The sequence below is a fragment of the Ahaetulla prasina genome, chromosome 7 (genome assembly GCF_028640845.1).
Source record: "Ahaetulla prasina isolate Xishuangbanna chromosome 7, ASM2864084v1, whole genome shotgun sequence".
Lineage (NCBI taxonomy): Eukaryota > Metazoa > Chordata > Lepidosauria > Squamata > Colubridae > Ahaetulla > Ahaetulla prasina.
Genome location: NC_080545.1, coordinates 28494411 through 28520755, shown reverse-complemented (window position 1 = coordinate 28520755; position 26345 = coordinate 28494411). Strand labels below are relative to the sequence as shown.

Genomic DNA, 26345 nt, shown 5'->3' with positions numbered 1-26345 from the left:
GTCTATGAAGTGGTATTTTGCTAATCAACTAGAAATGCACATGAAATCTAAGTACAGAAATAGGAGTGTTGAGTAAGCTTGAAGTTGTGTAAATGGTTTTAAAGTGTTCTTCATGCATACAAGAGAACATCTATCACTTCATGGATTTTGAATGAATGAATGAATTGAATATTAGATTTATCTATGGCTATAGACTCTGGCTGAGGGACTTTATTTATTTATTTAGCAAAACACAAGATTCAGTGACCTGGCCCTCTGATTCTAAACCATATGTATGAGTAAAGCTTTTTGGTCCCTAAATAAATGAGGTGCCCCCTTGTAATCATTCATCATTACTACTTTTGAAGCAGCAGAGTCTGTACATACAAGCTATTTTCTGAATGGCCAGCAGTAGCACAGCTTAGAACAGTCCTGTTGGGTGGAGCAGCACTTACAGGTTGTTACCATATCTGAATTGCACAAATCCAGACAACTATAAGATAGCAAAACAGAGAGTTTTCTGTATCTCTTTGATGCCACTGTACATCCGCAGCCCTCCTCTGCTGGTGACTAATTCTATCTCCACTCTAGAAACCTAGGCAAATGCCAAGGTACTTCTGTGAGTGTGCATTAGTCTTCCAGCAGACTATAATGCGGGGGGGCGGGGGGTGTTAGAGTGAAGATCCAAAATGGGCTGCAATTCTTACAGATCCCAAGGTGGTCATCATCCCTGCTTTGACTGCATTTATGCCACTGACTTTAAAAATACCTGTTATTCCAAGAGTGCAGTGTTGTAGTATTGTAATATTGTAATATTGGCAAGGAGGATGATCTCATTAATAGCATTCCTTTAGAAGTAGGCAATTTTTTTAGCAGATTGAGATTTTTGTGTTGCTCTTTATAAATGGTTTTTAAATGAAGTCCATTATTCTCCATCCGCTATACAGTACTCATTATGTTTGCAAGGCTCCTAAATACCCTAGCCTCGTCATTGGAGGAAAAGTCTCTTCAATGCTTTTAGAAGTTTTGATTTGTTTTCTGCACTAAAGCCACATGGAAATTCTAATCAGATTATGCAGGTCAGATCTGTGTGAATAAGACAAACTTGAAAGCAGAAGAATCAGTTGCCATGAACAGATTCTTGACAGTCAATAAATAGTGTTAAATAGATTATTAAAAAGGCTGCTTACTTTTTTTTTTTTTTGGCTGTGCATTTTGGTGTATGAAATTCACAGTTTATCTCCTTCTATTGTCAGTAATATAAATCCAGAAATCTGAAGACATTTCAAAAAAACCCTCAATTGCTTTACAGGCATTAAGGTGTTCTGTTCAATCTTGTGCAGTGGGATACGCTGGTAACTTAAAATAGAGACGCCTAATGTAATTTTAGATGCTAATACATGTATGCAGTTTGTATGAGTACTGACTGCCTTTTTCCCTTAGGATTTTGTGAAGTTCTACCTCTTTTGCACAGCACCTACCTTTTCATGATGTTACGGTGAACAAAATGCTATTTGGTTTGGATTCCATACAAGCTTAATCAATCTTTCTCTTTCTTTCGGTCCTTTTTCTGTGCTTTCCAAATCTGCTTAGAAGGATCACTGACCTCTTTGCAGGAGGAGAAATCCATTTTGCTAGCCGTATCCATTCTGTTGATTGTTGGACATAACTCCATGGGCCACACAACGTCTTGAAATCATTGTCAGGATCTCTTAAGTGTAATAATAGTTTATAATTGATCCTCATTTTTTTTATCAGGGCTTATTTCTCTAGTCCTGTGATTCAATTTAAATACAGACTTTTCCATCAAGTTGGGTATTTATGAAAATATAAACTACAAAAATTGGTCCAAAAAAGTATTTTCTATTTGTCTTGATAGAATCATTTATTTCAGATAGTAGGTTTCCAAATTTGGCACCCTGTCATGCTGTCCTCCCTCATCCCATTATTATTACTGTTTTCATTTTCAACCAAGAGCTCAGATTTATGTATGGATTCCACAAATGCATTTATGTTGTCATTGCTGGGAAATTTACTTAGAAATATTTCACAATATATGACTATGTCTCCAGACTATGTTAATACTTCAAATATACACTATGAAGACTTAGAAGATTATAATTTTAGCTTCTAGCTTCTACTCTTTTCATTAGATCATTACAATATATTGAGCTTTTATGAAACCACTTATAATTACAGAAGAATATCTGCCATTTGATGTCAATATATTAATAAAGAAAATACAAAACATTCTACAATTTCTTCCAGGTTCCCAGAAAGATTAAGCCTGGTTTATTTCTGGGTTGTATTGTTATAGTAAAATCCTATTTTCTTATCGGAGTTACCTTAATGCAGGTCTGATCTTCAATGAAGAGTATATTCAAAACATTTAATTATAAAGTATGAATAAAGAATAAAAATGGTAAGTTAGAAACAGCAATCACATCCCATCAGCATTAAACTATAGGGAAACATATATGAAACTATTTTTTATTGTTTCTAACCATAAATAAATAAAGTACATGCCTACTTTATGATTCCAGATTGAATCAAACCTGATTTTTTTTTTGCCATAAAGATCATGAATGGCAAATAGGATTCTGGGCTCTGAGGGGGTTCAGTTGCTTAAGCATGACTGCTCCTGCTTTGCTGCCTTTTCTGTCTATTTCCCTTAAACTGGTTTGCAAACGTACATGTGCTGTCTATGAATACACATGTTCACACACATTTTGCTCTATGTGCTAAAGCATATGGGTAAGTGACAATAACCTAGGGTTCTGAAATCATGGCCAGTTATGTGGGGTCTTTTGCCAAAGTTTAAATATAGGCTGTTTCAATTTTCTCCGACTGCAGAAGCAAGTAATAGTAGCCATCAGTTGATTATTGGACTGCCAGAACAGAAGACAGTTATACCCCTTGTGATCGTATCAGCCTTGACATTCACCTGTCTAATGATACTTGTTGCTATTCTAATATACTGGAGGTAAGCTTTTCTTTTTTGTCAGCCTCATTTATACTCATTTTTTAAAATAATTTCTCTGCCTGATATTGGTAAATCCTGTTGCGTAATTTTTTAATAGTTAATGAATTCAGATGAATGAATTTAATAGAAAATCATAATTACAAGTCTGAACATATTAGTTCCTTGTCTGAAGTAAAATTTCAACCATGTTAAAATGCTGTTAAAATATTAAGAACTGTAACTCAGAACATGATTAAGAATATTAAGAACTGTGACATTGAGCAAATGGTGGCTGATACTTTTTCAACTGAAGTAATACGTAGTGCTGGATAAATGGATGGTCTTCTGCATTATGTTATTTATTCTGTGACCATTCCTTTGAATTGTTGAGGAGATTATTTCTCCACAATTTAAGGGCCAAGCAAATTACTAGTATGAAGATGCACATATTTGATTGGGCACAAGAAATGTGTGCTTAAAGCATAATTTTGTGAATTCCTAGTTGTTCTTTATGGCACATTTAAGCCAATTCTGTTAATATCTGTATAATGTGAAAACTCATATTGATATTGTGATTATTAGTACTATGTGTAAAATAGAAGCGCAGTGTTTTCAGTTGATAAGAGGGATTGGAAACATCATCACAAAAAGTCATGAATTTCTTTTTTTTTTTATTTGAAAAGTTTTACAAAAAGAAATAAGTTTTCCCCCCCATCCCTCCTCCCTCCCCCTCCCTCAAACCCCCCCTCCCCCCCCAGACTTCCCGGAGCAAACACAAGGTATAGTTAAAAAAACTAACATTCATACAAAAAGGCATGAATTTCAACTAATCATTGGATCTCAGTTTGTATTGCCTCAAAACACAAATTTATCAGATTCATGTTAAAGTACAAATCAAGCAATATTTCCTATGTCTCTTGTCTTCTTGGTACATCTTAATTCTGGATGTGGTAAAGTCACACAAAAACAGATGAGGAATATTAAAGTTGTTTTGTAGAGCAAAAAATTAATTACATATTGCATTTAACTTATATAATACAGAGTCTTACAGGGCATTCTGTTCATCATCTTCAGCTTCTCAACATTTACAGCTTTGTCTCAACGGAAGGTGACAAAATTTTCATTTTGTCCTATTAATTGTTTATTTTGTGCCAGCTGGATTTGTATTTTGGCCATTTCATGAAATGTGCCAACTTTATGGCAATGTCTAATCAACTCACCTACAAATTCACATTGTCCTTGCAGCTTCCCATAAATAAACCTGCTCTCCATAGTCTTGTTTTTGTCCAAAAGTTTGGAAATAATAATATAATAATAAATAGTAAATAATAATTGATGATAAATAATAGTTTGTAGTTAGGCAGTAACCCTTGCAATCTACACACACACACACACACACACACACACACACACACACACACACAAATACACATGAACACCCTCTTTCCCACTTATGGCTATCAGGAGCGTGCCTCCTTTTCCTCTTCAGGCCATTTCTTTGCTTCAAAGCTGCAAATTCTAACTCCTGCTGGACTTGAACCAATTTCCTGCCACTTTCCCAGAATAAAAAATCAATTGCTGTACTTGCCATGTATTTGAGGTTATTCTTTCTAGAGCTGCTGCTGTGTTCAGATCCTTCTTTTGACACCATTTAATACTTGTGTCATGTAAGAAAAGACTAGTGCTGTCTCATACAAGAACAAAAGCTTTCCTTCTGTCTTAACACAAAAATACTCGAGAAGTTGGAACTCTGTTTGCTTGGAATATTTTGTGACTTAAAGATATAAACTCCCCTTGATTTGAATTGATCTGATTTGACTTAGTAAATCAGGTTAATTAGCTGAATATTCTGGCTATTTAAGTTGCCTAAATTAACTATTGCTTACACATGTTTTAAGTATTATTTCATCTTATATGTTAACTTATGGTGCTTTCATATTAAAAAAATACTAATTTATCTCAATATTTTCTTTCTCCGTAGCAAAAAGTTTATTGAAGCATAATGCAATGAAGTCTATTAAGTCCAGTATAAAAGAATTTTCTATCCACTATAATATATTAGTATTTAAATCAGTGGAAGCAGAATAGCTTTGAAAATAAAAAAATCCAGTTTCATTAATTTTTGTAATAGTCAGAAAACAAATGAAAAATGAAAAAGAAAAAAAATTGACTCATTCGGAAGAGTAGTGCTTTCTTTGCAGCTGTCTCATATTAAGAAAAGCATATTTGATAAATAATATTCTGATAAAATAAATGATCCATATAAAGTTATTAGTAGGCATAATTATCTAAAATTGATTTTTTTAATTAAGGAAAAACTGCATTGTTTGAAGCTGAAGTTGATTAGTACTGCTTTTTAATTTGCTAATCGCATGCTCTTACCAGATGCTATTTCTATTATCATCACATCTGGGGTACTGAAAGAATATTCAAATTATGTTACGCAACACAGTAAATGTTTTGACTTAAATTGGTAACTTTCTTTATTGATCAATGAAATGTTCTATAATCTATAATGAATGGGCGTAGATAAAGAGTGCAACAGGGTGATGATCATTTGATTAACTAATCTTTCATCCCTGAATTTTAGCTGTTTTATTGGAAACTACTGGAACCTCTTCACAATAGTTTACTTTTTCATTAAATCCAATATCCCTGGAGAAATATATCTCGGAATAATATAAAAAGGTGTTTGAAAGAGCAGATCCAGAACTAAGCTAGCTAGCTTATGAAAAAGACCTGTTAAGGAAGCATTTGGATTTGATTGCAGTAATAGTTTTATTATCACTGAAACATTAAACTTCATTACTAAGAATATGTGTTTCAGTAGTATACCCTTGCCACTATGACAGATGTCTGCTATATTTTCTGCATCTTCTTCAGGTAAAAATTGTATTAAAAAACAATTGTGTCATATAATGTTTTGGTGTGATCTAGCTGATACTAAAGCTTTAAGATATCATTGCATATATCTTTTTTTTAACTGTCATTTAGAAATCAAGGCAATATAAATGTATTAAACTTTGGCTGAGGAATGCCCTATTATTTGCAGTGTACTGCACTGATGTTGATATGTAAGTGTCAGAACATGTGTGCAGAGGAGGTTTTTTTCCCCCAAAGTGTTTCAGTCATGATTTAACAGACAAATGTAATCTTAATACTGGGTTGAACTGTCTTATATTTATGTGAAGTTTTGTTTTCTTTTGTTTTAGGAAATGCTTTCAAACTGCACACTTTTATTTAGAAGATAACACATCCCCTCGGGTGATATCCATTCCCCCAGCACCAGTCTTTCCTGTGTCAGGTAGTGTGCTTTAATATTTATTTTATGAAGAATGACAAATTTTAATCATGGTGATTAATGCATCATTTCAATAAATAGAATTGTGAGTTGACGAAGAGGCATGGTATTAGTGTGATATACCATATAATTATGTATTGAATAGACATTCCATTCAGGCTTTTGCACTCAGATTATAAAATCTAAGCATCCAGCAGAAGAACATCAAGATCAGTGCTATATGCAGAATGGAGGCTTATGTTCTTCTGTATTTGGGTATGTGATCCAGAAGCCTGTTGTAGAAATTTCTGAACATGGTAGATAATCATAATCACTTTGAAATGTAATCATGAGGGACTCTTGGTCTTCTACATTTCTAGATGTGTTTCCTAAAAGGCAAATTTATTGTTTGGCAATTTTATATTTATATTTTATATTATATTTATATAGGAGCAAAAACCAAAGAAATTTAAACTTAAATTTATTTTACCATCTCCTATGCCACCTTCATTATTAACAATGTATATTTAGATATATAGAGAATACCTCAGGTTTAATTACCATTTGTAGACATTAATCCAAAAATTACTTCTGAAGGGAGATAAAGCTAAGTTTATGTGCCTTGCATTTAAGGAAATATAAAATTCTTTAAAAAGTTAAATTCCAGGATTAATCATTCCACAGGAAAAGCACAAAGCAAAGGCTGGACAAAGAGTCCTTTTCTAGATAAATGTGTGTGGGCTCTACCTCTAGCATTCTAGCAAGCTTCAATTGACAATGAACAATGACAGTCACTCTCTCAACAATAAGCATCAGCCATATGCTCACAATATGATAGAGAGCAATTCTCTAAATAAAATTGTATTCAAGAAGATTTATTTTATGCTGTGTTCCATCTTGTTGAAGTGAACTTTCTAAGCAGCCTAACAGTCACAAACTGACCTTCATATAACTTATCTTTCCATTTTAATTATTTATTTTGCAACATCTGGATCTTTATCCCTTGTGTGTTTATGTGTGTAGATATTCATATAAATTTATCCCACTTTATATAGCATGTAATTTCTATGCCTATTACAAGTGTGCTTGCGTCTTTTCCCTATAGTAAAATTGTATGGCTGTGTATTTAAAAGAAAACTAACATATAGTCTAATTTCATTAAGAAATACATTTTGACAGCTTCCTTCACCAAGGTGTGAAATTATTCTTGCACATTCATGCAGTTTTATGCAGGTTTGAACTGCTAATTTGATCTGTGCATTCAAGCCTATTCGGATAAAAGAAGAACAGATGGATCCTAATACAAAACAGCAAATCATTGTTAGCTGAAGCTTTAAAAAGTTATTTAACTTAAATAAGGGAACATCTGCTGACATAAATAGAAGTTCCTTGTGCAGTTTTTTTCAATGGACCAATAATTAAATGTATTTAGTTTGCTGTGCTGATGTGTATTTTATCCTAGAATAAATGTGCTTGGATAATTGTCTGTCTTCAGAAACAATTTTCCATCTTCCACTGGTGCATTTCAACAATGGAGAGATCCATCTTCTGACATGTTTATGAAGGAACTCATTAAGACTTGACAGTTCAGAAATAATAACTTAAAAATAAATATGTATTTACAATTACTTTATTTACCTTGTTTAACTTTCTTTTCTCCCACCCCTTTCTCCACTTTTCTCAACTTACCTTTAAGATGATGTTGGAGCAATCCCAACAAAACATTTTCCAAAACATGTTGCAGATTTGCATGCCAGTAATGGGTTTGCAGAAGAATTTGAGGTACAAACTATTGCTACTTTAAAATTAAAGGCACAGTTGAAAGTATTCATAAGTGAAAAAAATCAGATTTTCTGAATTAAAAGAATGAAATGTGAAATGTCCATATTTACATATAGAAAAGACATGTTTAATCTCGGCCATGTTATGATGAGCACAAAGTGGATTGGGTATGTAGCAATGGTCAAGTTGAATAGTTTCTGTGTGAAAAGAATATCTAGGCCTATGTAGGGTTGAACCACACTTTTAATTACTATAGTAGAAAACTGTACTAATAACGCTGCAAAAAGTACACATAACTAACTAAAAAAAGTGCAAGAAACTATGTTTGAGCTTTTTCTACACATTTGAAGAAGTTTTATTCTGACAGTCTCCTGTAAATCTCCCCATCTCAAACTTATTATTCTCCTGTACTCCCATTTCACGTGTTATACATTTCATAGGTGTGAGGCTCACGGTTGAGGACCTGGCTAAAAATCAAATTCCTAACTGCAGTAGGCTGCTAAATGTGAACTCCGTTGAACTCTTTCATTTGACATAGTTGAATTAATCGCCCTCTGGGTTTAAGTACAGTTCTCTTTTAGACCCACAGTATTGTAGTTTAAACCTCTTACTTTTTCTTCTGCTCTTTCTCCTTTTTCACTGGACTTCTCATTCTGTACTTTATGCTCTTGAAGCTGAGCAGTTGTTGGGTTTTGACATAATCGGCATGTCGCACCTGAACTGCTGCTTCTGATCTTAATTCTGAATAATAAATATGAAAGTAAAATGGTTTTGTTCACTATACTTAAACAGAGTGTGCTTGGAGTAGAAGAAAAGAGAAACATTTGGAAGTCTTGATCAATATATAACAGAATAATACATTGAATTTTACCTTATTCAGTTTCACCTCTTATAGTTGTGAGACTCCCAATGTGTCATATTTGGTTAGTTTCATAAGAATACATGTATACATCATAATTTTCTTCTCTAGAAAGCAATGCATGAATAGTATTGATATAAGGCATTGAAAACATTAAAAGTAACCCCATTAGATACCTAATTTCTGTGTCTTGCATCAGTGAAATAGAAATTTAACTTCATCTGCAGTTCATATATTTTACCAGTTCTATGCATGACATTATTTGCATGTTTTAATTGAAATGTTGCCATTAATATTTTTATTTGCAAAACAAGTTTGCATTTACCAAGCCATTTTCTGTTTAAGACAATACTACTGAAAAATCACAAGCATTTTTACGCGTTATGCATTGAAACAGCAACCCATGATTTAAGATAGCAAAATGATGTATTTCCACTGACTTCAATGAACATTGTATTATACATCTAGGCCAGGGGTGTCAAACTCAAGACCTGTGGGCCAGATCCGGCCTGCGGGGTGCTTAGATCTGGCCCACGGGGCACCTTGGAAACAGTGAAGGACCAGCCTGCAGTGTCTCTGCAGTGAAAACAGAGCTTGGGAGGGCCGCGCATGAGCTCCGTTTTTGCTGGTAGAGGGTTGCAGGAGAATGTCCCGGCTGAAAAAGGAGCTTGGTAGTCCATTTTCGCTGGCAAGGGGCTCGGGCTGCCACAGGCACCCCCCGACATGAGTGATGTCAAGCTGGCCATGCCCACTCTGACCACGCCCACCCCCAAGGTCAAGCACTACCCTGATGTGGTCCCGAATGAAATCAAGTTTGACACACCTGATCTAGGCAGTAAAATTATGTTTCAAAATAATTTTAATTGCATGCCTTATTACTGGAAATACTTAGCAATGTTCAATTATCAACATGTATATATCTACCGTATATATGTGTATCTCATAACCATAACTGCTTTCCATTGTATTTGTAATATATAAACATTCATTTGTGTGCTGTGAAATTTGATTTATTTTTATTTTTGCATTCATTCCTTCATTAGACACTGAAAGAGTTTTATCAGGTAAGGAATTATTTAAACAAATCTTATTTTAGTAAAGAAATAGTGGCAAGCTGTGGATATTTGGTGGGGTGGGGCCATGTATGCAAATATACATGTGTATTCAGCAGCATGTTTCTATTTTCTTTTTTTCAGGAAATCCAGAGTTGCACAGTAGATCTAGGTATTACATCAGACAGTTCTAATCATCCAGATAACAAGAATAAGAATAGATACATAAATATTGTTGCCTGTAAGTAATTCTACATATTATTTATTGTAAATAGTAATATGCTGAGAAATTCTACAACTTGAAGTCCACACATTCTAAAGTTGTTAATGTTATGAAATAGTGTATAAATTAGCTGCTATATTTCTATATTATTGGAGAAGCCATCTTGACTATTTGCTAGAGAAGGAAGGTGAAGTATAAACAGATAACTATACTATGTTTGGGTATGCCAATGAAACTTCCTTTAAAAGTTTGTTACAATTTGGTTTAAAGAATAATCTATATATATATATAAAAGCGAAATTCTACTCATGCATCATCACAATATCTCCAGAATCATAAAGCCTACAAACTTGAAATTTGCCACGTATGTTCCTCTTGGCTCACTAAGAAAGTATTTTTTGAAATAACCATTAGAGCATTAGTATTTCCTATATTATTATTATCAGGCTCTGATACTAAGGAGTTCTAGCCCCCCTCCCCACCTGAAAAGAAATCTGTTTCAAATGCAAAACATAAGCAGAAGAGAGGAGTTTCAGTTTCAGTTTTACTTTCACAGCAGCAAGCAGGGGATAGGATAGGGGAGGTTTCTGTGGGGCAAGCCTGAGAGAGAGAAGGGATAGGATAGGCTTCTGTAGGGCAAGGCTGAGGGAGAGAAGGGGATAGGATTGGGGAGGCTTCTGTGGAGCAAGTCTAGGGAAGAGAAGGGGATAGGATAGGAGACATTTCTGTGGGGCAAGGCTAGGGGAGAGAAGGGGATAGGATAGGAGACATTTCTGTGGGGCAAGGCTGAGGGAGAGAAGGAGAGAGGAGAGGCCGATCATAACTACTCATTAATTTTCAAATTGTAAGTGTCGATTTATCAAGCCTGATCACATAGTTTCATAGTGGAAATATGCACATAACAGAAAGTAACTCTTCCCTCTAGTTACCCCAAGGAATCTACAAAAGGAATATTTCACTAAAAAACTCGCATAAAAGCTTTCATATATAGCCAAAAAAAACCTCTACCAAAAGCAATTACACTCTCTCTTTGATTGCATATTTTTATTTTGGTTTGTTTTCACCTAATTGTACTATGTTTAGTAAGTAGGTTAGTGGATGCACTATAAATAATTTCTGATTTTTTTTTAATTTTAGTTCACTGTTAAGAAAGACTATTGCTAAAACATTCTTATTTTCACTTTCTTTCCAATGTAGATGATCATAGCAGAGTTAAACTTACCCAACTTTCAGACAAGGATGGAAAACCTACTGACTATATTAACGCCAATTATGTTGATGTAAGTTTCCATCTTTCCACATATGGCTCTTTTATTTTTGTTATTCAGCATTCTGTGTGAGTTTTGACCTTGGATTCCTGAAAGATTTCCCCTTTTCCAGCACTGGAAACAATAAGAAACTGGAGAGAAGTTGCTGACAAAAAGAAAAAAGAGACCCAGTTGAGAGCTTAAGTCACCAAACCAATGAAATAAATTAAGAACATTATGAAAATGTATTCTTTAGAGCAGTGTTTTTTTGCTGGCTGGGGAGCTGAAGTCCACATCTCTTAAACTTGCCAAGCTTAAGAAAGATTGCTTTAGAGATTATTGTCAAGGAGGATGGAGAGATCTTACATCTTTATCCCGTTCTTTGTATAAAAGAATATGCACTGTAAAAAACAATGTATTTATTGTACACTGAGAGAATATGCACCAAGACAAATTCCTGGTGTGTCCAATCACACTTGGCCAATAAAGAATTCTATTCTGTTCTGTTCTGTTCTGTTCTGTTCTGTTCTAATCCCTTTTTCCTCTCCACAATCTGATTTAAGTGAACCCTAAAAGCAGATCCAAAGCTGCCATTAAGTATGTGTTGATACAATGTCATATGCAAAAACTATAGTGACACCCAAATGACATTCAAAATGAAGTCATCACACAAATGCCATTGCATATTTTATCCTGATGTCTGGTCCATGTATATGACTCATTGTGTTTGTGTGAGGACACCATTATTTATCTGCTTTGCTACATAATTATTTTTATACATATAATCTCAAAGTGTGGATAGCCTTATACATTTTGAAGTAATTCCTTGAATATTAGTTTCAGAGCATTTATACTGTATATCAAAAGCCTTTTGATGGATTAAATCAAGTCTCTCTATGCCTAGAACCAGTAGTTTTAAAGGTCCCAGTTATTCAAAAGATGGATTTCTTTTTTTTCTTTCTTTCTTTCCTTCTTTCTTTCCTTCCTTCTTTCTTTCTTTCTTTCTTTCTTTCTTTTTCTCCTATTTAAGATAAGTTGCATATTGGTGTTTATTTCATGGGTCAAATAGCAGTTGGAACAAATTTACATAGCAGCAAATGGAACAAATTTACATAAAATATTGGTCTCTCACATACCCATTCATGTTATTCCCTTTTGAAAAAAAACTGTATAAAAGGATGAGAGAGCCAATCATCAATCCAGTTCAGCTGAAAGTCTGAGAAATCCATACTAAGCAATATTTAACATTATATCCGCAAATATAACCTCAGTCCAAGAAAAAGGTGTAATTTTTATTTCTCATTCTGTAAAAAATAAATATACTTCTAGAGTATTGCCTGAAAATACAATTTAATAAAAAAGAACCATATGACACTATAAACTGTCTTCTTTGCTTTATTCCATGCAGGGCTACAACAGACCAAAGGCTTATATTGCCGCCCAAGGCCCTTTAAAATCAACAGCAGAAGATTTCTGGAGAATGATATGGGAACATAATGTGGAAGTCATTGTAATGATAACGAACCTTGTTGAGAAAGGACGGGTATAAACCTCCTTGTTAATATTCTTTAGCTTTATATGTTGTATGAACTCCTCAATAAAGCCTATTAATTGATGCTTTCTAATGATAAACTCATGGAATAGAGCAGCTTCACTTTAAATAAACACACATAGGTTTGAAATACTCCCTTGAAAATGACTCATAACAGTGGAAGGCCTAATACTAGTATGGAGCAATCACTTGTTCAATTAATATTAGTCATTATGAAACCAGAGCTGTTCAAATTCAGTTGAGAAGGGATTTTTTTAAAATCTGCTCTTAATAAAATCCTCTCTCTCGCTTTCAAAAGTGATAACAGCCCCTCCGGGAATCTTGAAGGCAGAAGTCTGGATTTGATCTTATTTTCATCTGTATTGGTGAATTCCACAATTCTAGAACATTAATAAAAACACTGAAGTATGTTGAAAAGAAAAAATTAATCCTTGATTGAAAGTAATCTAATTTAGTACTATTTTTCGAACACGATTGGTCATTTCCATGCCTAGCATTCCATTCAAATCAGATAAAAAAAAGTCTGGGGAAAAATAACAGCCTTCACAGACCTTTTATATAATGTAGTCACTTAGCACTAGAGATATTTAAATACACATGATGGGACAGTTTACTAGTTAAAATAATGCTTTAAAGATTCCTTTCCATATTAACATTGTATATTTCTTGGCTGCCAGAGAAAATGTGACCAATACTGGCCTGCTGATGGCAGTGAAGAATATGGAAATTTTCTGGTGACACAAAAGAGCATTCATGTTCTTGCCTATTACACCGTGAGGAATTTCACCATCAGGAACACCAAAGTGAAAAAGGTAGACATTCCAGTTGGTTGTTGCTTATGTTTTCGATTTCGTTGGGATCTGCTGGTTTTGCTTTGTATTATATTGTCTTGAATAATAATACTCAAGATCACATGAAAAAATAATAATCAAAATAATAATAATCAAGATCACATGAAGTGTTAATACCACTTTATAATGCCTTGGTAAGGCCACGCTTGGAATATTGCATTCAGTTTTGGTCGCCACAATGTAAAAAAGATATTGAGACTCTAGAAAGAGTGCAGAGAAGAGCAACAAAGATGATTAGGGGACTGGAGACTATGAAGAATGGTTGCAGGAACTCGGTATGTCTAGTTTAATGAAAAGAAGGACTAGGGGAGACATGATAGCAGTGTTCCAATATTTCAGGGGTTGCCACAAAGAAGAGGGAGTCAAACTATTCTCCAGAGCACCTGAGGGTAGAACAAGAAGCAATGGGTGGAAACTAATCAAGGAGAGAAGCAACTTAGAACTAAGGAGAAATTTCCTGAAAGCTAGAACAATCAATAAGTGGAACGACTTGCCTGCAGAAGTTGTGAATGCTCCAACACTGGAAATCTTTAAGCAAATGTTGGATAACCATTTGTCTGAAATGGTGTAGGGTTTCCTTCCTGGGCAGGGGGTTGGACTAGAAGGCCTCCAAGGTCCCTTCCAACTCTGTTATTATGTTATGTTAATACCATACTCGTTTTGTAGATTGCCACATTGTGAGAGATGTGGCTTCATAAAATTATAAAATAAATATAAATGCTGTTGATTTAATTTTTATTCTATGTCTTAGGGCTCCCAAAAAGGAAGGTCAAGTGGTCGTTTAGTTTCTCAGTATCATTATACTCAGTGGCCTGACATGGGAGTTCCTGAGTACACATTGCCAGTACTGACATTTGTTCGAAAGGCATCCTATGCTAAAAGACATGCTGTAGGTCCTGTGGTGGTTCATTGCAGGTCTGTGATTCTCATCTTTCACTCGTTAGATATTTATTCCCCTTTTCCCCTTTTAATTATTAAGAAAAACATAATGAACCTCTCCATAAGGAAGCTATATTTTCTTAATGTTTTCAATTCAACTGCACTTCAATCTGCTTTATAACTTGGCTTTCTCATTTAGGTTTCACTTTAACAAAGCAGATTTTAAATCATAAAAGTGTAAAATGTTGTTTTCAACTACAGTATATATAAGGAGGTATCAAGCCCTTTCTCCTGCAGGTGACTCCTTTTGTGAATGAATCGATCTGAATAGTCGTATTTTTCTCAGATTTAGATATATTCTTCATTTTTAATGTTTAACAGTGCCGGTGTTGGAAGGACAGGCACATACATAGTATTAGACAGCATGCTCCAGCAAATTCAACATGAAGGGACTGTCAACATATTTGGGTTCCTGAAGCATATTCGAACACAAAGGAATTATTTGGTGCAGACAGAGGTACGAAAATGGTTTGCTTTGAATTGTCCATGTTGTATTATGAAAACTCGCAAAGGTAACTTTTTAATTGGATTTAAAAGAGACAAATCAAAATATTCTATGGTTCCAATACCGGTTACAGAGCCCAGTTATAAAATGGCTCCCCTGCCCCACAAAAAAACAGATAACATACCACCTGAAAGCTGATTAGTTTTGAAAAAGAAATTTATAGATAGTCATTAACTTATGACCAGATACCTAGGGATCATTTGAGGTTACAATGGCTGCCCTGTAATTACATGATTGAATTTTGACTATTTGGCAATTTACAGCCATTTGCAGCGTCCCATGGTCACTTGACCATGAATTATGGTACTTTTTGCCAGAAACCAATGTTTACTTCCAGTTGGATACAATGGGTACATTTAATGACTGCAGCATTCACTTAATGACCGCAATGTTCTCTTAATGACTGACCTAAAAGGTCATAAAATCAGGCATGGTCATGTGGTGACCCAGTGAATGACTGCCAATATCTTATGTCCACAATTCTGGGCACAGTTATTGTTGTTAGTCAAGGGCTATCTGTAACTTTTCAGTGTATTAGAGAAATATATTCGATACATTAATTAAAATCTATTCTATCACAGAAAATAGGCATGTGCATATCTTATTTGTGGGCTTCATCCACATATTACATTGCAGTGGCAAATGGGCAAAAAGGGAGATGGCATTTACACTGGTGCTATCAAAGTTCCACCTGTTTTTTTTATGTGCACTGGAGCCATATTTTGAAAGCTATTATAAGGAAAGTCTAGAAAATGCCTATATCGTTTTATAAGATAAAATCATTTCCCTGATTTTTGCTCTGCAATTATAATAATTAGAAGAGATCCGAAATGTGCTAACATGCACAGTGGAGACAGTATCAGGAGCATTAAACTGATCTTTCTTGGCACCTTATGTTACTATTATAGTGTTTCCATACCACATCTTACTTTTTATGAGACCTTTTTATGACCTTTTGTGTTCTAGATCTAAAATAAAAAGCTAAAAATTTGTCATGCAGATCAGTTCTGGGATGGATTTAAAATATAGCACTGTTCAAAATATTCTTATATACTTGCAAATATATATGTATGAAAATAGTATAGTAATTAAAGGTACCGGTAATACACAATGACCACAATTGGCACAAAAATTTACATTGCTTATCAAGGTGGTTGTTAAGTGAGTTGTATCTGATTTTATGACTTTTTATGCTATGGTTCTTAAGTGAATCATTGCAGTTGTTAAGTGGATTAAGCAAATCCAAATTCCTCTATTGACTTTGCTTCTTAAAGCTGATTGGGGAAGATCATAAGAGGCAATTGCATGACCTCAGGATATGCAACCGTCGTAAATACTTGTCAGTTTCCAAGTGTCCAATTTTTGATCATGTAACCATGGGGATGCTGCAATGATTGTAAGTGTGAGGAATGGATGTAAGTCACTTGTTTTCAGTGCTGTTGTAATTTTAAATGGTCGCTAAATGATTGGTTGTAAGTCAAGGAGTAGCTGCATTGATGCTACAAATGGTATCTTCCTTTTTTATTTGCTTGTACTTTCGCACTAGAGATCTGAGGATTCATACTAAGTCCTCAAGATCTAAGGAGAACTCAACAGTTGAGCAAATAGTCCAAACATAGGAGACTACATATGACTGACAAGTTCTAACAAAAACAAACATTACACACCTTATAGTTTGTTGATGACTCCTGTAATCAGTAATGATGGTAAACATGTAAACATGGTAATGTAGCAATCTCTATAATTTTTGTAACTGTAGAAAACATATTTCTGACTTTGGAATCAAATGTATATAATTGTTAGTTTGTCTATTCTGCTGAATAGTTTATAGTGGGACATAGCCTAAATTAACTGGCATTGAATCACAATAAATATTAATACTATAACCAAGACTATTTCTTCATGTTGTAAATCAGGAACAGTACATCTTCATTCATGATGCACTTGTGGAAGCCATACTAAGCAAAGAAACAGAAGTACCTGAAAATCACATTCATGCCTATGTGAATTCACTCTTAATACCAGGACCAATGGGAAAGACAAGATTAGAGAAACAGTTCAAGGTGAGGCTGTTAGGACCTCTAACTACCTGGCATTTTGTTCTGTGCCTTCTGCAGGCTAATATCACTGTGTGTGGGTTGGGCAGCTATATAAATTTGTAAACAAACAAACAAAGTTCACACTACTTGTCAGCCATAAAGAAATACTCCATGCTTTTGCTGCCTAACATTTTGACTCACTGAAATCATAGTACCATTACCATGTTTCTGAGGTCTGCCGATTAAGCAGAAAATGACAAAATAACTGGTATGACTTCATAACACAATTGATATGACTTAAACAGATGTGTACAACATTGGGATGCAAAAGAAAGCTCCAGGGTTTGCAATTTGACATCATAACATGTTTTGTCATTTTTCCATTATTGCAGTTGCAATGCCTATCAGGAATAAAATGAAATTTGTTTTCCTCCCTGATCACTTAGGCTATTTGTAAAAAATGAAAAAATTATATTTGAACTGAAAAAGAATAATAATAATCTGGATATCTATGGCAATGAACATACTTGATAGTAAGCGGTATCTTTATGGATACATCATGTTCAATGGCTGGTATAGAACCCAGATGATGATCTTTAATCCTCATCAACTGCTTTGTATCTTAAACTGCACCACTAATTACAAAACCTCTTTCACCAAGGGCCAGTAAAGTCTTGTGGTTAAAGCACTAGGGCAGACACTGGGAGTTCATGAGTTCTAGTACCACCTTAGGCATGAAAGCTGTCTGGGTGACTTTAGGCCACTCACTCTTAGCCCAACACAGAGGGTGGTTGTGAGGAGAATAGAAAAAGGAAGGAGCATTGGCTGCCTTAAGTTATTTCTAAAAATATAAATATAAATAAATTCATTATACTTTTGAAATCCATTATTAACCTATTTTACTTTTTTGTGGATGAATGTTTAGTATAATTTGAGATTTAGAAAAATTATAGATGGCTGGACTGAACATTTTATATGATCCCTGTGTGTATCCTGGTAGCTGGGGAGCTGAATGTAGGTCGATAGCTTTTATGCAGACGTATTGCAGTCAAGTTAAAGGCAATAGACCTTAACTACTCTGAGATAAGGGGATAAAGGGAAACATGCATTGTCCATCTAAAGCAACTCTTCTTTATTATTATGGTTCATTGCAAAGTCAGCCAGATGTTTAGACTCGATTTGGCATATTTATTCTGCTATAAAGTCCTTCCCAATGACCTGGGATAGGCAGGTGTGGATGCTTGATGGCATTAAAGGTATCATTGCAGGATGTAATTTGTTCAGAATAAAGCTGCCTTTGGCAATTGACTGATGGTAATTTTGTCAATGCCGATGGTATTCAAGCGGTACTACACTTGTTCATTTATTATTAATACTATTATTATGTGTATATTTATTCAGCTTCTGAACCAATCAAATATACAGCAGTGCGATTATTCTACTGCATTGAAACAGTGCAACAGAGAAAAGAATAGGACTTCATCTATAATTCCTGGTAGGTTTGTCAAAAACAAAATTCACTAAATATAACCACAAAATCAAGACAGTAATTTTATTGCAGTTATTATTAATATACCAGAATTATATTATGATAAAAAAAGTTTGGGGAAAACAAATCTGCTGTTTTGCAGTTTCTCTTTTTAATATTTGTGACCAATTCTGAAGTTAGTGATGCAGTATACTAAAAGTTGTGGTAAGTAGTCATTTATATTAACTTTTGGTATTTTTCTGTATGAGCCTAAACAGATATAATTCAAAATGAATAAGATGGATGCACCTTGAAATTTCAATGCATTTGTGAAAGACTGTACATTTCAGATAATCCCAAACTCTTTTCAGTTTTGTATTTCATGCACTTTTAGAGAGAAGGGGGGGGGGAGAGAGAGAAAGAAAGAAAGAAAGAAAGAAAGAAAGAAAGAGAGAGAGAGAGAGAGAGAGAGAGAGAGAGAGAGAGAGAGAGAGAGAAATAAAGATTCCTTCTCATAATTTACAGATCATTCACACATTACTAAATGGAGGAGGAGCAATTTACCATAACCTCATCTGAAGGAATAAAATGTATGGATCCAATGTACAAATGATCCAAAATGTATCATTTGCTTAGATGGAAGGGTGAAAGAAGGCCGTATTATTCTTCCAGATCTCAGGAAACCAGGCCTCTCAGTAAAATAAATACAATAGATATAGCTGCAGATATTGGTTCCTGTGTTAATAGCGGATGCTCCTCCAGTTTCTCTGATTTGGAGAATTTTAAAATATATGTCACACGCCCCAATAAATTCTTATCTTTGTGTTACAGTGGAAAGATCTAGAGTTGGTATTTCATCATTGTCTGGTGAGGGCACTGATTACATTAATGCTTCCTATATTATGGTGAGTTACCTTGTAAATCACACTGCAATTTGAATTGGTGTCAGCTTTCTGAGGAACTTCCTTTGTCTCAGCCAAGGCCTGCCCATTTGACCAAACAAACCAGCAACAAGCCTAGATAGGGCAAGGAGAACACCAAAGAGCTGCAATTATTTTCTGTGAAGTGGCATCCATAGGTTGAATACATGTGTAATCAAGTAAAATGTAAGGACCAGCACTATATTACACAATATTTGGCTCTGATATCATGACACAGCTTTCTTTAAGTTGAAGAGTTATTTAGAAATCCATGCTAGTCCTTAAGTTAGGAAACAGGAGCTATTTATAGTTGGATGTGACAGTTTAATATTTATTTGTAGCTTTTTGAACCATCCCAACCCCAGGATGAAGTAACTGCAGCTTTAAGCAGTCCCCTCCCCTCCAGCTCAGTCTGTTCTCATTGATTACAGACTGAAAGGGCATAGAGACCAGGGACTTAAGGCTCATATTGGGGTCCTTTTAATAAACGGCGTCATCTTTGGGAACCTTAATTCACCTATTTTGTAACATTTGGAAGGAAAGCAAAGCTTCCCACTGAAAATCCATGGTGCAATCTGAAAGTGTTCCGTGGGTCAATATTAAAAGAGAAAAAATATAAAAACAAATACAATAAAAGGAAGAGGGAAAAATACCACAGAAACACAATTCAGTCTAATTTTTCAACACAAAGACCTCGACTAATTGAGTTTGGTCATTCTGCCATCTTTTTTGTTGTGTTGTTTTCTTATTTTTAAATGTTTTTAATAAGCTGTACAGTGAAGGAGGAGACTATACTATACTATACTATACTATACTATACTATACTATACTATACTATACTATACTATACTATACTATACTATACTATACTATACTATACTATACTATACTATACTGAAGAGGAAAAAAAGCAGTGGGGAAAATCCCTAGAAAATTAAAGGGAAAATAAAAATTTATAAACAGTTAAAAATAGGTAAAACCGCAAAAACAAAAGCACAAATTATGTATCACTCTAATCAAATATATAAATAGCTAATTTAAAGTATATTTACAGAGAGCTAGTAAAATTATAATTCTGATGTAGGTCATCTTGCATAGATACTAAAAAAAAAAACCCTTACTTTTAGACAAATGTCTATGGAGATTCTCAGTCATCCAGGTCATGGTTATCCCAAAGGTGCTTTTTCAAAAGGCAACTGGACTTTCTTGGTTTTTCCTTGAAGACATTTTTCTTCTCATCCAAGAAGCTTTTTCAGTTCTCTGAAGAACTCTGAAGAACTGAAGAAGCTTCCTGGTTGAGAAGTAAAACATCTTTGAGGAAAAACAAAGAAAGTCCAATTGCCTTTTGAAAAAAGACCTTTTGGACAAAAATTAACATACTCGCTATCAAAGAAATGAATATTCTTCCTTGCCAATATATCCATTTTAAAAACCCTCCAAACCATATAGTTATAAAACAGATCAAGGAAAAGGTTGAACAAGAAACCCCCCCCCCCGAAGTGTTTCTGCGGTAGTCTGGGGTCTATAGCTTTAGTACTTCATCTTCTGGAGGAATCTTCCTCCTTTTAATAAGATTATGCCTTTTCTGAGGCTTCTAAGAAACAGCACAATCCTATTAAAAGGAAGAGCCCTCCTTATAAGAAACACATGCTTATAAGAAACAGGGTGTCCTTAATTTAATTTGTATTCTTTACAGGGTTATTATCAAAGTAATGAATTCATTATTACCCAACATCCTTTGCTACACACTATCAAAGATTTCTGGAAAATGATATGGGATCACAATGCTCAAATAATTGTTATGCTCCCTGATAGTCAGAATATGGTAAGATTAAATGCTTTGCTTCATATCAGTATTTTTATTACTTACTAGAGTTGTTAATCACGAAACAAAATCTCATCGCTTTACTAATTAGTGAACTCTGTGTTAAAAATAAGAAAATGATATTAAAAACCACTTTTCTCATTACTACTATCTTAATGAAGACATGGGAAATAATCTTTTGGACATAATAGAGATAATAAAATAAAATACTTAAAATGATGGAATTCTGGAAAGATTTTTTTGTCATCTATTTTTGTCATAAGAATAGAGATAGGAAATTGTTGCCTGGCATGATAACTTTGTTTAAAAGTTGGTATTTATGCTTTAAAATGCACTGAACAATTAGTGATTTTCTAAACAAAACCAGGACAATGTCTTTTAAAACATATTTTAAAAGTCTTGATTTTAGTCATAAAGTTTAAGGTCATCATGATTCTGACCTATTTTAGAATGTGCAATTAAATTACATCATAGTTAATTTATTAAAATAACCATTACTTTTCTTCACAGCAAATCTGAAGGGTTTCTTTTCCTTTCCTTTTAGCAGGCAGAAGATGAATTTGTCTACTGGCCAAACAAAGAAGATCCTATAAATTGTGAGAGCTTTAAAGTCAGCCTGATTTCAGAAGAGCATAAATGTTTATCCAATGAAGAGAAACTCATAATCCAGGATTTCATTTTAGAAGCTACACAAGTATACTTGCTCTTCTACTATACAATAGAGTATTACTGTCATTTGAATTCAAACACAACTCAGATGATTGTTTTGCTTTTATGGGGGGATTGCACAATAGCTTGCTTTCTAGCCCCGTAATTTATGTTTTGTAACCCCAAATGTCATAATTATATGTCCCATAGGAAGGCATAAAGTAAAGCCATGAATATAATTATTTCTCCTTTGGTTGGAATATTCTTTAATTCATAACAACCAAAAATATAATTTTAAACACGGTTATATATGCTCCCAGATTTGGATCATTGATACAGTATATAGAGATATGATAAAAAAATGATTAATGTAAAAATCTTCATGGAAACCATTTCTAAACTATTATATATGTATATATACTTTTATAAAGAAGTACAGATAGTCCTCAACTTACAACAGTTCGTTTAGTGACTGTTCAAAGTTGCATTGAAAAAAGTGACTTATGACCATTTTTCACAGTTACAACCTTTGCAGCATCCCCATGAACATGTGATGAAAATTCAGATGCTTGGCAACCAGTTCATACTTACGACCATTGCAGTGTCCCAAGGTCATATGATCTTGAGACCTTCTGACAAGTAAAGTCAATGGGAAAGCAAGATTCACTTAATAACCCGGTTCCTAATTTTATCAACTATAGTGATTCGCTTAACAACTGTGGCAAGAAAGTCGTAAAATGGGGCGAAACTCACTTAACAGATGTCTCAAGAATAGAAATTGTGGGCTCTATTCTGGTCGTAAGTCGAGGACTACCTCTATTTAACCTTTTTGGAGGCTCTTAATTTTTATTTAACTTTGCCATTTAACGTTATCAGAAATTCATGTAGTCTTGCTGATATGAAAAGGAGTCTGAGTGAATAAGTCACATTGATGTTTGTTTCATTTATTTCATACATTGTGATCCAATATGTAGTGAACAACTACTCTGTTTGCCCCAAAATAAGATATACCCCGATAATAAGTCCAATCGGGCTTTTTAGCGCATGACAATAAGGCCAAGCACTTATTTCAAGGCTCAAAAAAATATAAGACCGAGTCTTATTTTCAGGGAAACACGGTATGAAAAAGTAATTGTTCAGGTGTAGTAATTACAGTCACATTTATTTATTTATTAAATTTTATCACCTTATAAGTAACTCAAGATAGTGAGTTAATAATTAATTGATTAGTATGCTTCTTATAATTAGTCATTACTCCATGCCAAGCAGTTTCAGCTCAATATCATTTCAGAATTTTCTAGCATGAGCAGCTCATTTCACAATCTGTCAAAATATTAATATAAGGTTTAGGTTTTGATTTGACCTGGCCATTCCAAGCAAATCTTGAATTTTTTAAAACCGTTTTGTATAGACCTGTTTGCATGTTTGGAGTAATTTGCTTCTTAACCCACCTGTTCTTCAGCTTCTTCAGTTAATTTTTAATGTCCTGATTTTCTCATGTACAATTAATTCTTTGATATAAAGCAGAGAATTTGGTTCCTGAAATGATGACCAAATGTCCAGTTCCCAAAGCAGCAAAACAACCCCAACAACCCATGGCAGTATTTCCAGGCTTCATAATTGGTATGAAAGTCTTACTGTAAAATGCAGAATTTGGCTTCCAGAAAGCATAACAATACCAATGTATACCAAATGTGGACATCTTTGATTCATCTCTCCGTAAAACATTCCTCCACAGAGATACTTTTTAATAACCGAGATAAGTAATCATCTTGGCAAGCAATGGTTTTTGCAAAGCGGAAGGATTACAGTTCTCTTGATGGTGTTTTCAGTTTTTATGTTGCACTTTTTTATTCATTTTAACCGGAAGGGAAAATTGGGAAAATTCACTGTTTTTCCAAACATTCTCCATTTTAAGATTATGTCTTAAAGTAGTAGTAGAGCCCCAGAATTTTAGAAATAGTTTTTTAATCTTTTCCAGATTGAAAGGCATCAGTGAGTTTTTACCCAGGTTTTCAAAATGTTAATTTCAGAGGTATTATGACTTGCATCTAGAATTTGCATGATGAGAACTTCATTTGAATGAGCTAAAAATTATATAAAATAGAGTTGAACCAGGTCACTCCTGTTTTCTTAAAGGAATATAGATTAACTGAGACGTTGTATGTAGGATTATTTGTTCATGAACTAAATGAAACATGACCCAAACATTTGAGGAGGTTGATGTTCTGTTCACTCAATCTTTTATATATCAGTAATTCTGATGCATTTAGTGGCAAAGATCTGTCACCATTCAGAAAATCACAAAGGGGAAAATACCTTTTCACAGAAAGTGGGAAATTTTCAAGCCAAACATGTTTTTCAGTTGTATCTATTCACCTGTTTCATAAATGTGAATCAATTAAATTCACTATTTTTTTTAATCTTTGAGGATGATTATGTTCTTGAAGTGAGGCACTTTCAGTGTCCAAAATGGCCAAATCCAGATAGCCCTATTAGTAAAACATTTGAACTTATAAGCATCATAAAAGAAGAAACTTCCAACAGAGATGGCCCTATGATTGTGCATGATGAGTAAGTATTAATTCAATTTCAATAGTTGTTAGCAGCTGTATGTATGTTTTGTATCAGCATCTCTGATTTATAAAAGTCATATTTATAGAAAGAAATTGGAAGCAAATTTCTCTTCCATTTAAAAATTGCCAGTATTCAACATCTCTTAGCAATGCCTTCTTGACTCATCTCTTGACCCTGCCAGTACTTCAGTATATTGCATCTGTGGGAACTGTCCATGGAGCAAAACAGTTTAAGAGTACGTGGAAAAGAAATAGCAACACTTTAATAGAATAAGAAAATCATTATAAGTAAAAGATCATGCAAAAGCAATGACTAATAATTTCTTATTCAGTTATTGCTTTGCCAGAGAAAAAAAAATGTTTTTATTTATTATTTATTTGCATCCTGCCTTGATTATTTTTACAAATAATTAAAGGTGGTGAGCATACCTTGAGTTCCTCCTTCCTCCTTCTATTTTTCCCACAACAACAACCCTGTGAGGAGGGTTGGGCTGAGAGAGAGTGACTGGCCCAAAGTCATTCTTGGCTAAGGCAGGACTAGAACTCATGGCCTCTCACTTTCTAGTCAGGTGCCCTAACGCTGTCCTCTATAATTTAAGGCAATGAAATGTATTTACATGGTCTATTGCTATATTTGCACATTTAAAACAGCATGCACATAAAACTACTTAAAATATGTAGTGGCACAGAAAAGTTAACTGTCGTGTCAACTCAAAGACATTAATTCAGCTTCAAAATAGATCCAAGAAATACATACAAGAAATGATTTTGAGAAATAGGAAAAAAGAAAGATGGTAGAACAGCAAGCATAGTTCTGGAGTAGAAGGCAAGAGATTTACTGATTTATAATAACCCGGTTGTTAAAAGGTCCAAAAGTAGTGTGCATACATCATTTTATATATTTTTATGTTTTATAACTGCAACAATCAAGCAGGTCAAGTGGTAACTAAGGGTGCTCTTAAATAACAGAATGTGAACCTTTTAGTATGTTTTTTTTAGTGGTATGCCCATCTAATAGTGATTAGAATCAGTAGGTGATCATAAATAAATCACATTTGATTGTTTCTCTACCCTTCTAGGAAGTCCTAAATGGCATTTTTATTAAGCAGCTGTGTATTTTATCAAAATGTAAAGCATATCCTTTTTCTAGATATACATTTGTGTATTTTTATTTTTTTCATAAGGCATGGAGGAGTGACAGCGGGTACCTTCTGTGCTTTAACAACACTTATGCATCAGCTAGAAAATGAAAGTTGTGTGGATGTTTATCATGTAGCTAAGATGGTCAATTTGATGAGACCTGGAGTCTTCACAGATATTGTAAGTAGGCAAGAATTACTCTGCATGATGAAACTGCATTCTTTGTGGGGTGAAATTCCATTCTCAAAGAGATAAAATCTCATTTTAAGTATTTAAAATAGCAGACCTGGTATTGCTTCGTATTGGCAACAATTTGCCAATTTGCTGAACATGGATATACTTGATCTATAACTCAGGAACAGCTACTTTTACCATTTTGAATATGTCACTTTTCTCCCTACCATCACCTAGGCACTATTCTTGGCCAAGAAAATGCTCTCCTTTCTGTGGGGTTGACAAATTGATGTGTCTCTTTCAACCATCTCCTGAGCATGCGGT

The 26345-nt window shown here is 34.2% G+C and overlaps 1 protein-coding gene across 3 annotated transcripts in view; it reads left to right on the top strand.

Moving 5' to 3' along the window:
* Nucleotides 1-26345, top strand: part of PTPRZ1 (protein tyrosine phosphatase receptor type Z1) — a 135265-nt gene that overhangs the window by 108216 nt on the left and 704 nt on the right. For all 3 annotated transcript variants that reach the window (XM_058191331.1, XM_058191332.1, XM_058191333.1), the window contains exons 13-29: nt 2833-2962; nt 6154-6245; nt 7918-8003; nt 9906-9926; nt 10059-10155; nt 11335-11417; nt 12793-12927; nt 13614-13748; nt 14539-14702; nt 15048-15183; nt 17148-17294; nt 18672-18765; nt 19570-19643; nt 21355-21483; nt 22028-22177; nt 24563-24705; nt 25892-26027. In XM_058191331.1, the coding sequence (XP_058047314.1) occupies nt 2833-2962; nt 6154-6245; nt 7918-8003; nt 9906-9926; nt 10059-10155; nt 11335-11417; nt 12793-12927; nt 13614-13748; nt 14539-14702; nt 15048-15183; nt 17148-17294; nt 18672-18765; nt 19570-19643; nt 21355-21483; nt 22028-22177; nt 24563-24705; nt 25892-26027 (1952 nt within the window). The remainder of the gene's footprint in view (nt 1-2832; nt 2963-6153; nt 6246-7917; nt 8004-9905; nt 9927-10058; nt 10156-11334; nt 11418-12792; nt 12928-13613; nt 13749-14538; nt 14703-15047; nt 15184-17147; nt 17295-18671; nt 18766-19569; nt 19644-21354; nt 21484-22027; nt 22178-24562; nt 24706-25891; nt 26028-26345) is intronic.